At 50.4% G+C, this 16211-nt stretch overlaps 1 protein-coding gene across 8 annotated transcripts in view; it reads right to left on the reverse strand.

Moving 5' to 3' along the window:
- LOC138946212 (E3 ubiquitin-protein ligase TRIP12-like) overlaps positions 1-16211 on the reverse strand; it is a 158397-nt gene that overhangs the window by 108839 nt on the left and 33347 nt on the right. For all 8 annotated transcript variants that reach the window (XR_011449207.1, XM_070317731.1, XM_070317732.1 and 5 more), the window contains exons 10-11: positions 15714-15875; positions 3430-3552 (exon numbers count right to left, since the gene is read on the reverse strand). Coding sequence is in view for 7 of the 8 variants with exons in the window: in XM_070317731.1 (XP_070173832.1) it covers positions 3430-3552; positions 15714-15875 (285 nt within the window). In the remaining variant the exon portion in view is untranslated. The remainder of the gene's footprint in view (positions 1-3429; positions 3553-15713; positions 15876-16211) is intronic.

The raw sequence follows: 16211 nt of genomic DNA on the forward strand, positions 1-16211 counted from the left end.
AAACATGTCTATCAGACACCTGTACATTGTAAACGCTCTTAGATGTCGGTGCCTATCCATTTGAGGCTAGTCTTGATTTCTTTTAAAGTCAAGCCGCCTCTCGGAGAGAGACACGGGTAGCTCTGACGACCTGCAGGTGGTCAGTTATGTCACTTTATGACCGAGCCGCTTTCTCTGTCGGGGTACGTGTTCAGCCTTGTGTTCGTTTGTTTGGTGCGCTCAGACCAAAGCCTCATGAAGAGGGTGTTAGAACGTTGCTTTTCTCTGTCAGGGTACGTGTGTTTGTTCGACATGCTCAGACCAAAGCCTCATGAAGACGGTGTTAGAACGTTGCTTTTCTCTGTCAGGGTACGTGTGTTTGTTTGACATGCTCAGACCAAAGCCTCATGAAGACGGTGTTAGAACGTTGCTTTTCTCTGTCAGGGTACATGTTCAGCCTTGTGTTTGTAAGATTGTGATTTGTTTACTTGCCAACCTGTTTCTTCATAAAACAGAAGGGTTATTTTTCACTGTATGTATCGGCAACTTTTGTTCAACAAATCAAGTTCTTTACAAACTTAAAACAAGAGGCGAAGCCTTCAAGGCTCACGTAAGAAATAGACAAACAGTAACACAAACTCAATCACTCCGTCACACATACACACCCACACACACAGTAAGCTTAGGTGACGACTGTGCAAGAAAGAGAGACACTAGATCTAGATCTGTCTGTGTCTGCATGTAGCCTACTTACAGGGACACGACTGCCAAATAGTCTCGGCCCGCTCAAAATAACAATGACCGAGACCACACACACCACGCGAGAGAGAAAGACTACAGGGAGGCATGCAGTCATGATGCATTAATTGACGTCAAACACTTTTGACCGTGACGTAATCTTATGCGAGCTTTATCCATAGTCTTGGATAACCACTCACACATAGACTCGGAAATGTTAAAGTTTCTACCACAGACATACACACACACGCACGCACAAACGCACGCACAGACAGACAAAGTTACGATCGCATAGGCTACACTTACGTGAGCCAACTAAACTGGTTTTGTTGAAATAATCACAATACAAATATAATGTCACCAAAACTACACAGAAAAAGATAGATAGAATATTTATATATTTATTTATTTGAGAGATTTATATAGCGCTTGACGTTACATATTAATTTCTGCCGTGTGAGATGGAATTTTTTACACAATATATCACGCATTCACATCGTCCAGTAAATCTCAAGCCATTACGGCGAATATTTACTTTTTACGGCCTATTATTCCAAGTCACACGGGTATTTGGTGGACATTTTTTTTATCTATGCCTATACAATTTTGCCAGGAAAGACCCTTTTGTCAATCGTGGGATCTTTAACGTGCACACCCCAATGTAGTGTACACAAAGGGACCTCGGTTTTTCGTCTCATCCGAAAGACTAGCACTTGAACCCACCACCCGGGCTAGGAAATGGGGAAGAAAATTGCTTACGCCCCGACCCAGGGTCGAACTCGCAACCTCTCACTTCCGAGGCAAGTGCACTTACCACTCGGCCACCCTTTTCCCTTAACGAAACAAACAACCAAAAAAAGAAAATCAAACTTGACTAAATGTAAAAAGAAAGAAAGAAAGAAAGAAAGAAAGAAAGAAAGAAAGAAAAGAAAAGAAAAGAAAGAAAGACTGACTAACAGACTGAATGAAAGACTGACTAACAGACTGAATGAAAGACTGACTAACAGACTGAATGAAAGACTGACTAACAGACTGAATGAAAGACTGACTAACAGACTGAAAGAAAGACTGACTAACAGACTGAATGAAAGACTGACTAACAGACTGAATGAAAGACTGACTAACAGACTGAAAGAAAGACTGACTAACAGACTGAAAGAAAGACTGACTAACAGACTGAATGAAAGACTGACTAACAGACTGAATGAAAGACTGACTAACAGAAAGAAAGACTGACTAACAGACTGAATGAAAGACTGACTAACAAAAAGAAAGACTGACTAACAGACTGAATGAAAGACTGACTAACAGACTGAATGAAAGACTGACTAACAGACTGAATGAAAGACTGACTAACAGACTGAATGAAAGACTGACTAACAGACTGAAAGAAAGACTGACTAACAGACTGAATGAAAGACTGACTAACAGACTGAATGAAAGACTGACTAACAGACTGAATGAAAGACTGACTAACAGACTGAATGAAAGACTGACTAACAGACTGAATGAAAGACTGACTAACAGACTGAATGAAAGACTGACTAACAGACTGAATGAAAGACTGACTAACAGACTGAATGAAAGACTGACTAACAGACTGAATGAAAGACTGACTAACAGACTGAATGAAAGACTGACTAACAGACTGAAAGAAAGACTGACTAACAGACTGAATGAAAGACTGACTAACAGACTGAAAGAAAGACTGACTAACAGACTGAAAGAAAGACTGACTAACAGACTGAATGAAAGACTGACTAACAGACTGAATGAAAGACTGACTAGCAGAAAGAAAGACTGACTAACAGACTGAATGAAAGACTGACTAACAGAAAGAAAGACTGACTAACAGACTGAATGAAAGACTGACTAACAGACTGAAAGAAAGACTGACTAACAGACTGAATGAAAGACTGACTAACAGACTGAATGAAAGACTGACTAACAGACTGAAAGAAAGACTGACTAACAGACTGAAAGAAAGACTGACTAACAGACTGAATGAAAGACTGACTAACAGACTGAATGAAAGACTGACTAACAGAAAGAAAGACTGACTAACAGACTGAATGAAAGACTGACTAACAGAAAGAAAGACTGACTAACAGACTGAATGAAAGACTGACTAACAGACTGAATGAAAGACTGACTAACAGACTGAAAGAAAGACTGACTAACAGAAAGAAAGACTGACTAACAGACTGAATGAAAGACTGACTAACAGAAAGAAAGACTGACTAACAGACTGAATGAAAGACTGACTAACAGACTGAATGAAAGACTGACTAACAGACTGAAAGAAAGACTGACTAACAGACTGAATGAAAGACTGACTAACAGACTGAAAGAAAGACTGACTAACAGACTGAATGAAAGACTGACTAACAGACTGAAAGAAAGACTGACTAACAGACTGAATGAAAGACTGACTAACAGACTGAATGAAAGACTGACTAACAGACTGAATGAAAGACTGACTAACAGACTGAATGAAAGACTGACTAACAGACTGAATGAAAGACTGACTAACAGACAGAAAGAAAGACTGACTAACAGACTGAATGAAAGACTGACTAACAGACTGAATGAAAGAGAAAAGAAAAAAAAAAGAAACACTTAAAAAAAAGAATGGCAAAATGGAAAATTAAGATGAACAAATGACCAGGCCAATAAGATTCAACCAACTAAACAGCAAAGGTTTGCACTGACCAGCTGTTGGACGTTGGTCAGTAAGCCATGAACAGAGATTTCTTTCAGCAAACGCTGGTCAGCCTGAAAGGTGTCCACCAGACGAGCGAAAAGCAGACACACACTCTCCACACTCTTCTTGTCCTGAGGAAGAGAAAGCTCACAAGATTTAAAACAACAAACATCAACACAAACAATAATCATACACTGAAATCTGATCCACAGAAGCTGAAGTTTTGGACCTTCACAAACCCCTTATAAAGTCATGAAGTTCAGATGACATCGACTTCCCAAATGTTTCAGACATTTTCTTTTTGTAGTTCTGTATATAAATGTTTTTCACACTTAGCCCCCTCCTCATCCAATTCGCTGATTTAGCCATGTACCCTGTTCAAAACACAAATATTTAAAGTCTTTTTGTAGTTCTGTATATAAATGTTTTTCACACTTAGCCCCCTCCTCATCCAATTCGCTGATTTAGCCATGTACCCTGTTCAAAACACAAATATTTAAAGTCTTTTTGTAATTCTGTATATAAATGTTTTTCACACTTAGCCCCCTCCTCATCCAATTCGCTGATTTAGCCATGTACCCTGTTCAAAACACAAATATTTAAAGTCTTTTTGTAATTCTGTATATAAATGTTTTTCACACTTAGCCCCCTCCTCATCCAATTCGCTGATTTAGCCATGTACCCTGTTCAAAACACAAATATTTAAAGTCTTTTTGTAGTTCTGTATATAAATGTTTTTCACACTTAGCCCCCTCCTCATCCAATTCGCTGATTTAGCCATGTACCCTGTTCAAAACACAAATATTTAAAGTCTTTTTGTAGTTCTGTATATAAATGTTTTTCACACTTAGCCCCCTCCTCATCCAATTCGCTGATTTAGCCATGTACCCTGTTCAAAACACAAATATTTAAAGCACTGTCAGTGTAATATAATTAAAGAAAAAGTTAACTATGTTTTCCTCCCTCAACCTTAGGTTGAGACATTAGCAAGACTCTTGTCATTGCTGTCTCCCGTCTTCTGCTTAGAAGAGACTTCTCAATTTCCCCCAGATCCTCCTCAGGGCCCGTATGCTTATGGGGGAAGTTCGCGACAACTCCCGAAGTTTTGAGTGACATCGGAAGTACTTGCCTCACTTTCGTATGCATGGGCCGGAAAAAGGGTTTACCTCGAAGCAAAGCGAGGAAGTAACTCAGGGTATTTTGCGACTACTTCTAAAGTTTTGAGTGACATCGGAAGTACATCCTCACTTTCGCATGCATGGGACGAAAAAAGAGTTTACTTTGGAAGCTAACGAGGAAGTAAATGAGGGTAAATGTACTACAGCCAGACCCAGTAGTAAACACGCTACTTCCACAGTTTCTCAGTGCAAAAAGGCAGGGCTTTTCTTCAGTTTTTCATGTCAAACCGAGCTGACGCTCCCAAAGAGAGAAAATAGAGGGAAAAGTCGTATCTTCTGCATGCATTTCGTGCAAATTTCCCTGAATACAAACCTGAGTTGCCAGCTTTGACTTTTGTTTGTTCTGGGTCATTGGCCACCACTCTTTCATTCCCGCTTATACGAGGGGGTTACTGTGTTTCTATGAAAATGGGCGTCGTTGTGTGCATGTGTGAGTGTGTGTGTGTGTGTGTGTGTTTGTGTGCGTGCGTGCGTGTGTTTGTGTGCGTGTGTGTGCGTGTGTGTGTGTGTGTGTGTTCGAGTGTTGAAGTGTAAGTTTCTGCTATTTTTTTTGTCATTGCTTTATCTCTGTGTGTGTGTGTGTGTGTGTGTGTGTGTGTGTGTGTGTGTGTGTGTGTGTGTGTGTGTGTGTGTGTGTGTGTGTGTGTGTGTATGTATTTGTGCGAGTGCCTGTCTGCCTGTGTGTGCGTGCGTGCGGGTATAATTGTGCGTCTGTTCCTTCATACGTTTGTTTGCGTGTTCGCGCGTGCCGTGTGTGTGTGTGTGTGTGTTTGTGTGTGTGTTTGTGTGTGTGTGTGTGTGTGTGTTTGTGTGTTTGTGTGTGTGTTTGTGTGTGTGTGTGTGTGTGTGTTTTCGATGTTATGTGTGTGTTCGACGGTGTGTGTGTGGTCGACGGTGTGTGTGTGTTCGACGGTGTGTGTGTGTGTGTGTGTGTGTGTGTGTGTGTGTGTGTGTGTGTGTGTGTGTGTACCCACTCCCCACACTATGATGAGCTGACTATATTTGCGCCTTGATATTTTATTCATGTTCTTACGTTTTATGCTGTTTATTGTGATTCACCACACCCGAGTTTATCGTAATTGAGATAATAAAGTGTTCTATGTCTATGTATTATGTCTAATACACATGCACACACGCACGTAGGCTACAAAAATCCAATCTTGACTTTGAACTTTATATAAACATACATCCTCTTCACAATTAACGAGGACAAACGTAATTTACAAACACCTAAGTACAACAATTTTTCTGTTTTAAAAATTCGGACACACATTTTCTCAAATAATATGAAATTCGCTGAACTTATCTTCTTTTCACTACACCTTATATCTTGATTCCCAAAAAATGGAGTTCTGCCTTTTTAAATTTACCAGTAACACAAACATTCGCTCTGACCAAACTATTTTTGTCCAGCAGTTTTACCGATACACAATCATTAAAAAAACACTACAAAAAGAGTTTTAAGTTAACCGACTTCGCTACCACATAAACAACCTTTTTTTATTGTCCCCAACATTCTGGTCAACGAAATCATTATTATAGACAGTCATTCTATTTAAGGACAATTATCACAGCTTTCGTTCAACCAGTTAAAAACAACAATTATAGTAAAAGCTACAGCGCGATCAACGTTTGCCCATTTACGAACTCGCGATGAGATTCGTTTCTTCTGGTCACCAAGCCTACCGTTTACAAACGCATGCGCACTAATTGGGATTCCCCCAATTTTCTCGACCTTGACCTCAGAACTCTCGAAGCCACTACTTCGGCGTTCAATTTAGCTCGTGCATACCGAGTAGCTGGCAACTTTGCTTTCGAAGTTCCCACTTCCAATGTCAAGGGCCTCTCGCTTGACATAATTATACGACGATATCGCATCTCAAGGGTCCTTACCCATCCAAAAGAAACCTCCAGCGCATACTACAATTGCAGGACATTCCGTTTTTAAAGGCAGCTCATTGGGAAATGATCTCAGACACAATATCGAAGACGTGAAATGCGTCAATCGAGCAACTGTCGTAACTTGGCTACAATGAGACGGTCTCCTACCTTGCACCATAGACACGGACTGTGACATTCTTGTTTAATTTAGGTGAAATGCTTAAAACAGAGTGACTCAAAAGCGACAGTTCGATCAGTTACTGACCGAAAAAAACGTGCTCGAGTCATTCGGCGAAGGTGGCGAGCTTTCAAACCAGCACGACTGAATAACTCAGAATGCCTTTTTTCATCATGCCTCTATTCTACACGAGTAACATAGTGCAGTGGTAACGGTTCCGGACTCTCGTTCATTCGCTCCGAGTTCAAGTTCCGCCGGGAGCTATATATTTTTTTATTAATCTTTTCCTTTTTAAGCCTCCGCAATTGCATTCCGGCTGCAAAAACCGGGTTTTGCCTCTGTGTTAATTTTATTCATAAATTGCAAAAGAAAACTTCCTATGCTTTGAAAAAATCATATCATGTCTTGACTTTCAACTGTACGCGCGTGTGTATATGTGTGTCACTACGGTGAGTATGTGTGTGTGTGTGTGTGTGTGTGTGTGTCTGTGTGTGTATGTGTGTGTGTATGTGTGTGTGTATGTGTGTGTGTGTGTGTGTGTGTGTGTGACGTGTCACTTGTGTCATCATAGTTTCAGTGTGTGTATGAGTGTAGATTGAGAGAGAATGAGAGAAAGTGAGAGAGAGTGAGTGTGTGGTTATTTGTTTGTGACTGTGTGCGTGCGTGTATGGGTGCGTGTGTGTGAGTATATGTGTGCGCGCGAGCGCGCGCGTGTGTGTGTGTGTGCAGTGTGTGGTGTGTGTGTGTTTATGTGTGCCGTCAGTGTCACTTGTGTCATAGTGTCAGTATGTGCATGAGTGTACGTTTGTCTGTGTGTGCGTGTGTCGTAAGAGAGAGAGAGAGAGAGAGAGAGAGAGAGAGAGAGAGAGAGAGAGAGAGAGAGAGAGAGAGAGAGAGAGAGAGAGAGAGAGAGAGAGAGAGAGAGAGAGAGAGAGAGAGAGAGAGAGAGAGAGAGAGAGAGAGAGAGAGAGAGAGAGAGAGAGAGAGAGAGAGAGAGAGAGAGAGAGAGAGAGAGAGAGAGACCGACACTTCTTTGGCAATTTTGGACCAGACAGCGTCTTTATGTTTAACAGTTAGACTGTTCTGAAATTTGGACAGAATAACCGTTCTTTCGTAAAACACTTCTGTCAAGAGTACAGCAATTTCACCATCTGAAAAAGGCGCAGAACACCCCTCCGTGTCTACTTTCTTTTTGAGCGGCACACGTGCCTTGCCATTTTCGTTGACTGCCATGTTGATAGAAAAGTGCGCATGCGTATTAGTAGGGATTCCCCCAATTTCCCCGACCTTGACCTTAATACTCTCGCTGTCACTACTTTGGCGTTCAAGTCAGTTCATGCATTGTGAACAGTGTTAGAAAGTTGACTTCGGGAGTTCCCACTTCGAAAAGAGGCCTCTACTTCCAGTGTTTCTTACTTCTAGTTCATGCATACGGGCCCAGAAGAGACTTCTCAAGTTCCCCCAGATCCTCCTCAGAAGAGACTTGTCGAGTTCCCCAGAACCTCCTTAGAAGAGACTTGTCAAGTTCCCCCAGATCCTCCTTAGAAGAGACTTGTCAAGTTCCCCCAGATCCTCCTTAGAAGAGACTTGTCAAGTTCCCCCAGATCCTCCTTAGAAGAGACTCGTCAAGTTCCCCCAGATCCTCCTTAGAAGAGACTTGTCAAGTTCCCCCAGATCCTCCTTAGAAGAGACTTGTCAAGTTCCCCCAGATCCTCCTTAGAAGAGACTTGTCAAGTTCCCCCAGATCCTCCTTAGAAGAGACTCGTCAAGTTCCCCCAGATCCTCCTTAGAAGAGACTCGTCAAGTTCCCCCAGATCCTCCTTAGAAGAGACTTGTCAAGTTCCCCCAGAACCTCCTTAGAAGAGACTCGTCAAGTTCCCCCAGATCCTCCTTAGAAGAGACTTGTCAAGTTCCCCCAGATCCTCCTTGGAAGAGACTTGTCAAGTTCCCCCAGAACCTACTTAGAAGAGACTTGTCAAGTTCCCCCAGATCCTCGTTCTAAAACCGGCCTAACAGTGCATCAATTGGACCTTGGTCAACATGAAGCTGTGTACCTTATCCTCATTTGTAGGTAAGAGCTGGTATGGCGTGTGTACACTAAAGCAAATGAATGACATGTTTTTGTTTTCCTTGAAAGTAATAGATTCCATTAATGCTCACTCTAAGCCAAAACTGTTCCAAAAGTCGATGAACCTGGTTGGAACAAAATGTTATGACATACTTCATAACCTACCCTACCCCAGCCCCAATTTTTTCTGCCCCCCCCCCCCCCCCCCCCCCCCACCAAACAAGTCAAGCAGGGCCGGGTAGCTCAGATGGTAGGGGAGGCCTGGTAGCTCAGTTGGTAGGGGAGGCCTGGTAGCTCAGTTGGTAGGGGAGGCCTGGTAGCTCAGTTGGTAGGGGAGGCCTGGTAGCTCAGTTGGTAGGGGAGGCCTGGTAGCTCAGTTGGTAGGGGAGGCCTGGTAGCTCAGTTGGTAGGGGAGGCCGGGTAGCTCAGTTGGTAGGGGAGGCCTGGTAGCTCAGTTGGTAGGGGGCCCTGGTAGCTCAGTTGGTAGGGGAGGCCTGGTAGCTCAGTTGGTAGGGGGCCCTGGTAGCTCAGTTGGTAGGGGAGGCCTGGTAGCTCAGTTGGTAGGGGAGGCCTGGTAGCTCAGTTGGTAGGGGAGGCCGGGTAGCTCAGTTGGTAGGGGAGGCCTGGTAGCTCAGTTGGTAGGGGGCCCTGGTAGCTCAGTTGGTAGGGGAGGCTGGGTAGCTCAGTTGGTAGGGGAGGCCGGGTAGCTCAGTTGGTAGGGGAGGCCTGGTAGCTCAGTTGGTAGGGGGGGGGGGGGGGGGGGGCCGGGTAGCTCAGTCGGTAGGGGAGGCCGGGTAGCTCAGTTGGTAGGGGAGGCCTGGTAGCTCAGTTGGTAGGGGAGGCTGGGTAGCTCAGTTGGTAGGGGAGGCCGGGTAGCTCAGTTGGTAGGGGAGGCCTGGTAGCTCAGTTGGTAGGGGGGGGGGGGGGGGGCCGGGTAGCTCAGTCGGTAGGGGAGGCCGGGTAGCTCAGTTGGTAGGGGAGGCCTGGTAGCTCAGTTGGTAGGGGAGGGGGCCGGGTAGATCAGTTGGTAGGGGAGGCCTGGTAGCTCAGGTGGCAGGGGAGGCCGTGTAGCTCAGGTGGTAGGGGAGGCCGTGTAGCTCAGTTGGTAGGGGAGGCCGTGTAGCTCAGGTGGTAGGGGAGGCCTGGTAGCTCAGTTGGTAGGGGAGGCCTGGTAGCTCAGTTGGTAGGGGAGGCCGGGTAGCTCAGTTGGTAGGGGAGGGGGCCGGGTAGCTCAGTTGGTAGGGGAGGCCTGGTAGCTCAGTTGGTAGGGGAGGCCTGGTAGCTCAGTTGGTAGGGGAGGCCGGGTAGCTCAGTTGGTAGGGGAGGCCTGGTAGCTCAGTTGGTAGGGGAGGCCTGGTAGCTCAGTTGGTAGGGGAGGCCGGGTAGCTCAGTTGGTAGGGGAGGCCTGGTAGCTCAGTTGGTAGGGGAGGCCGGGTAGCTCAGTTGGTAGGGGAGGCCGGGTAGCTCAGTTGGTAGGGGAGGGGGCCGGGTAGCTCAGTTGGTAGGGGAGGCCTGGTAGCTCAGTTGGTAGGGGAGGCCTGGTAGCTCAGTTGGTAGGGGAGGGGGTCGGGTAGCTCAGTTGGTAGGGGAGGCCTGGTAGCTCAGTTGGTAGGGGAGGCCTGGTAGATCAGTTGGTAGGGGAGGCCGGGTAGCTCAGTTGGTAGGGGAGGCCTGGTAGATCAGTTGGTAGGGGAGGCCTGGTAGCTCAGTTGGTAGGGGAGGCCGTGTAGCTCAGTTGGTATGGGAGGCCGTGTAGCTCAGGTGGTAGGGGAGGCCGTGTAGCTCAGTTGGTAGGGGAGGCCGGGTAGCTCAGTTGGTAGGGGGCCGGGTAGCTCAGTTGGTAGGGGGGGCCTGGTAGCTCAGTTGGTAGGGGGGGGGGGGGGGGCCGGGTAGCTCAGTCGGTAGGGGAGGCCGGGTAGCTCAGTTGGTAGGGGAGGCCTGGTAGCTCAGTTGGTAGGGGAGGGGGCCGGGTAGCTCAGTTGGTAGGGGAGGCCTGGTAGCTCAGTTGGTAGGGGAGGGGGCCGGGTAGCTCAGTTGGTAGGGGGGGGGGCCTGGTAGCTCAGTTGGTAGGGGGGGGGGGGGGGGCCTGGTAGCTCAGTTGGTAGGGGAGGGGGCCGGGTAGCTCAGTTGGTAGGGGAGGCCTGGTAGCTCAGTTGGTAGGGGAGGGAGCCGTGTAGCTCAGTTGGTAGGGGAGGCCGTGTAGCTCAGTTGGTAGGGGAGGCCGTGTAGCTCAGGTGGCAGGGGGCCGGGTAGCTCAGTTGGTAGGGGAGGCCTGGTAGCTCAGTTGGTGGGGGGGGGGGGGGGGGCCGGGTAGCTCAGTCGGTAGGGGAGGCCGGGTAGCTCAGTTGGTAGGGGAGGCCTGGTAGCTCAGTTGGTAGGGGAGGGGGCCGGGTAGCTCAGTTGGTAGGGGAGGCCGGGTAGCTCAGTTGGTAGGGGAGGCCTGGTAGCTCAGTTGGTAGGGGAGGGGGCCGGGTAGCTCAGTTGGTAGGGGAGGCCTGGTAGCTCAGTTGGTAGGGGAGGCCGGGTAGCTCAGTTGGTAGGGGAGGCCTGGTAGCTCAGTTGGTAGGGGAGGGGGCCGGGTAGCTCAGTTGGTAGGGGAGGCCGGGTAGCTCAGTTGGTAGGGGAGGGGGCCGGGTAGCTCAGTTGGTAGGGGGCCGGGTAGCTCAGTTGGTAGGGGAGGGGGCCGGGTAGCTCAGTTGGTAGGGGAGGCCTGGTAGCTCAGTTGGTAGGGGAGGCCTGGTAGATCAGTTGGTAGGGGAGGCCTGGTAGCTCAGTTGGTAGGGGAGGGGGCCGGGTAGCTCAGTTGGTAGGGGAGGGGGCCGGGTAGCTCAGTTGGTAGGGGAGGGGGCCGGGTAGCTCAGTTGGTAGGGGAGGCCTGGTAGCTCAGTTGGTAGGGGAGGCCTGGTAGCTCAGTTGGTAGGGGAGGCCGGGTAGCTCAGTTGGTAGGGGAGGCCTGGTAGCTCAGTTGGTAGGGGAGGCCTGGTAGCTCAGTTGGTAGGGGAGGCCTGGTAGCTCAGTTGGTAGGGGAGGCCTGGTAGCTCAGTTGGTAGGGGAGGCCTGGTAGCTCAGTTGGTAGGGGAGGCCTGGTAGCTCAGATGGTAGGGGAGGCCTGGTAGCTCAGTTGGTAGGGGAGGCCTGGTAGCTCAGTTGGTAGGGGAGGCCGGGTAGCTCAGTTGGTAGGGGAGGCCTGGTAGCTCAGTTGGTAGGGGGCCCTGGTAGCTCAGTTGGTAGGGGAGGCCTGGTAGCTCAGTTGGTAGGTGAGGCCTGGTAGCTCAGTTGGTAGGGGAGGCCGGGTAGCTCAGTTGGTAGGGGAGGCCTGGTAGCTCAGTTGGTAGGGGGCCCTGGTAGCTCAGTTGGTAGGGGAGGCTGGGTAGCTCAGTTGGTAGGGGAGGCCGGGTAGCTCAGTTGGTAGGGGAGGCCTGGTAGCTCAGTTGGTAGGGGGGGGGGGGGGGGGCGGGTAGCTCAGTCGGTAGGGGAGGCCGGGTAGCTCAGTTGGTAGGGGAGGCCTGGTAGCTCAGTTGGTAGGGGAGGGGGCCGGGTAGCTCAGTTGGTAGGGGAGGCCTGGTAGCTCAGTTGGTAGGGGAGGGGGCCGGGTAGCTCAGTTGGTAGGGGAGGCCTGGTAGCTCAGTTGGTAGGGGAGGCCTGGTAGATCAGTTGGTAGGGGAGGCCGGGTAGCTCAGTTGGTAGGGGAGGCCTGGTAGATCAGTTGGTAGGGGAGGCCTGGTAGCTCAGTTGGTAGGGGAGGCTGGGTAGCTCAGTTGGTATGGGAGGCCGGGTAGATCAGTTGGTTGGGGAGGCCGGGTAGCTCAGTTGGTAGAGGAGGCCGGGTAGCTCAGTTGGTAGGGGGCCGGGTAGCTCAGTTGGTAGGGGGGGCCTGGTAGCTCAGTTGGTAGGGGGGGGGGGGGGGGCCGGGTAGCTCAGTCGGTAGGGGAGGCCGGGTAGCTCAGTTGGTAGGGGAGGCCTGGTAGCTCAGTTGGTAGGGGAGGGGGCCGGGTAGCTCAGTTGGTAGGGGAGGTCTGGTAGCTCAGTTGGTAGGGGAGGGGGCCGGGTAGCTCAGTTGGTAGGGGGGGGGGGGCCTGGTAGCTCAGTTGGTAGGGGGGGGGGGGGGCCTGGTAGCTCAGTTGGTAGGGGAGGGGGCCGGGTAGCTCAGTTGGTAGGGGAGGGGGCCGGGTAGCTCAGTTGGTAGGGGAGGGGGCCGGGTAGCTCAGTTGGTAGGGGAGGCCTGGTAGCTCAGTTGGTAGGGGAGGGAGCCGTGTAGCTCAGTTGGTAGGGGAGGCCGTGTAGCTCAGTTGGTAGGGGAGGCCGTGTAGCTCAGGTGGCAGGGGAGGCCGTGTAGCTCAGTTGGTAGGGGAGGCCTGGTAGCTCAGTTGGTAGGGGAGGGGGCCGGGTAGATCAGTTGGTAGGGGAGGCCGGGTAGCTCAGTTGGTAGGGGAGGCCGGGTAGCTCAGTTGGTAGGGGGCCGGGTAGCTCAGTTGGTAGGGGAGGCCTGGTAGCTCAGTTGGTGGGGGGGGGGGGGGGGCCGGGTAGCTCAGTCGGTAGGGGAGGCCGGGTAGCTCAGTTGGTAGGGGAGGCCTGGTAGCTCAGTTGGTAGGGGAGGGGGCCGGGTAGCTCAGTTGGTAGGGGAGGCCGGGTAGCTCAGTTGGTAGGGGAGGCCTGGTAGCTCAGTTGGTAGGGGAGGGGGCCGGGTAGCTCAGTTGGTAGGGGAGGCCTGGTAGCTCAGTTGGTAGGGGAGGCCGGGTAGCTCAAATGGTAGGGGAGGCCTGGTAGCTCAGTTGGTAGGGGAGGGGGCCGGGTAGCTCAGTTGGTAGGGGAGGCCGGGTAGCTCAGTTGGTAGGGGAGGGGGCCGGGTAGCTCAGTTGGTAGGGGGCCGGGTAGCTCAGTTGGTAGGGGAGGGGGCCGGGTAGCTCAGTTGGTAGGGGAGGCCTGGTAGCTCAGTTGGTAGGGGAGGCCTGGTAGCTCAGTTGGTAGGGGAGGGGGCCGGGTAGCTCAGTTGGTAGGGGAGGGGGCCGGGTAGCTCAGTTGGTAGGGGAGGCCGGGTAGCTCAGTTGGTAGGGGAGGGGGCCGGGTAGCTCAGTTGGTAGGGGAGGCCTGGTAGCTCAGTTGGTAGGGGAGGCCTGGTAGCTCAGTTGGTAGGGGAGGCCGGGTAGCTCAGTTGGTAGGGGGCCCTGGTAGCTCAGTTGGTAGGGGAGGCTGGGTAGCTCAGTTGGTAGGGGAGGGGGCCGGGTAGCTCAGTTGGTAGGGGAGGCCGGGTAGCTCAGTTGGTAGGGGAGGCCGGGTAGCTCAGTTGGTAGGGGGCCCTGGTAGCTCAGTTGGTAGGGGAGGCCGGGTAGCTCAGTTGGTAGGGGGCCCTGGTAGCTCAGTTGGTAGGGGAGGCCGGGTAGCTCAGTTGGTAGGGGGCCCTGGTAGCTCAGTTGGTAGGGGAGGCCGGGTAGCTCAGTTGGTAGGGGGCCCTGGTAGCTCAGTTGGTAGGGGAGGCCTGGTAGCTCAGTTGGTAGGGGAGGCCGGGTAGCTCAGTTGGTAGGGGAGGCCGGGTAGCTCAGTTGGTAGGGGAGGCCTGGTAGCTCAGTTGGTAGGGGAGGCCTGGTAGCTCAGTTGGTAGGGGAGGCCTGGTAGCTCAGTTGGTAGGGGAGGCCTGGTAGCTCAGTTGGTAGGGGAGGCTGGGTAGCTCAGTTGGTAGGGGAGGCCTGGTAGCTCAGTTGGTAGGGGAGGCCTGGTAGCTCAGTTGGTAGGGGAGGCCTGGTAGCTCAGTTGGTAGGGGAGGCCTGGTAGCTCAGTTGGTAGGGGGCCCTGGTAGCTCAGTTGGTAGGGGAGGCTGGGTAGCTCAGTTGGTAGGGGAGGCCTGGTAGCTCAGTTGGTAGGGGAGGCCGGGTAGCTCAGTTGGTATGGGAGGCCGGGTAGATCAGTTGGTAGGGGGCCCTGGTAGCTCAGTTGGTAGGGAAGGCCGGGTAGCTCAGTTGGTAGGGGAGGCCGGGTAGCTCAGTTGGTAGGGGGGGGGGGGGGGGGCCTGGTAGCTCAGTTGGTACCACTGGACTTGTGATCCGCAGGTCACAGGTTTGAACCCGGGCCGGGACAGACACAGGTCAACTTTATGTGCAGACTCAGGGACAGCATCCATGTTCCACCCCCGTGTTACCACTGTGGCACATAGAAGACCTGGGTCATTTTACCACTGTGGCACATAGAAGACCTGGGTCATTTTACCACTGTGGCACATAGAAGACCTGGGTCATTTTACCACTGTGGCACATAGAAGACCTGGGTCATTTTACCACTGTGGCACATAGAAGACCTGGGTCATTTTACCACTGTGGCACATAGAAGACCTGGGTCATTTTACCACTGTGGCACATAGAAGACCTGGGTCATTTTACCACTGTGGCACATAGAAGACCTGGGTCATTTTACCACTGTGGCACATAGAAGACCTGGGTCATTTTACCACTGTGGCACATAGAAGACCTGGGTCATTTTACCACTGTGGCACATAGAAGACCTGGGTCATTTTACCACTGTGGCACATAGAAGACCTGGGTCATTTTACCACTGTGGCACATAGAAGACCTGGGTCATTTTACCACTGTGGCACATAGAAGACCTGGGTCATTTTACCACTGTGGCACATAGAAGACCTGGGTCATTTTACCACTGTGGCACATAGAAGACCTGGGTCATTTTACCACTGTGGCACACAGAAGACCTGGGTCATTTTACCACTGTGGCACATAGAAGACCTGGGTCATTTTACCACTGTGGCACATAGAAGACCTGGGTCATTTTACCACTGTGGCACATAGAAGACCTGGGTCATTTTACCACTGTGGCACATAGAAGACCTGGGTCATTTTACCACTGTGGCACATAGAAGACCTGGGTCATTTTACCACAAGTGCAGGTGGCTGATTACACCTAAACACACACACCTTGGTAGCAACCCAAAGTTCCCAGCGATGTGACAATCAAGTAATGAAAAGGAAAAAGTGAACTGACTGAGTGATTGAGTCGCCCACTGAGCACCGGCAGGGAGTCCCTGAGGGACTGGAACTCCTCCAGCGTCATACTCTGCACGCAGTTAGCGGCCACCATCAGTGCACTCCGCTGGGCCACCACACTGAAGAAGTCGATGAACATCAGGCAGGCTGCGATGCCATTCTGAAATCACACAGTGTCATGTTGCTGCAACATGTTTTCACATACCCAGACTTTCTCCTTTTAAAACAGCTTCCAGAAAAACTTGAATGAAACTGGAAATTGACATACAGACATGCCAAGCCTTGTGTAGCCTCAAGTGTAGCAATTTATATTGTTTTGGAATTTTCAGCAAAGCAAATGGGGTTGAAGTGGAGAATTTTCTCACCTTTATTCCCACATCCGCAGCCATGCTATATTGCACAAGATCAGACATTTTTACATATTGCACAAGATCAGACATTTTTACATATTGCACAAGATCAGACCTTTTTAATAACGTTTTATGAGAATGCAAGA

Source organism: Littorina saxatilis, linkage group LG13 (genome assembly GCF_037325665.1).
Source record: "Littorina saxatilis isolate snail1 linkage group LG13, US_GU_Lsax_2.0, whole genome shotgun sequence".
NCBI classification, from domain to species: Eukaryota; Metazoa; Mollusca; class Gastropoda; order Littorinimorpha; family Littorinidae; genus Littorina; species Littorina saxatilis.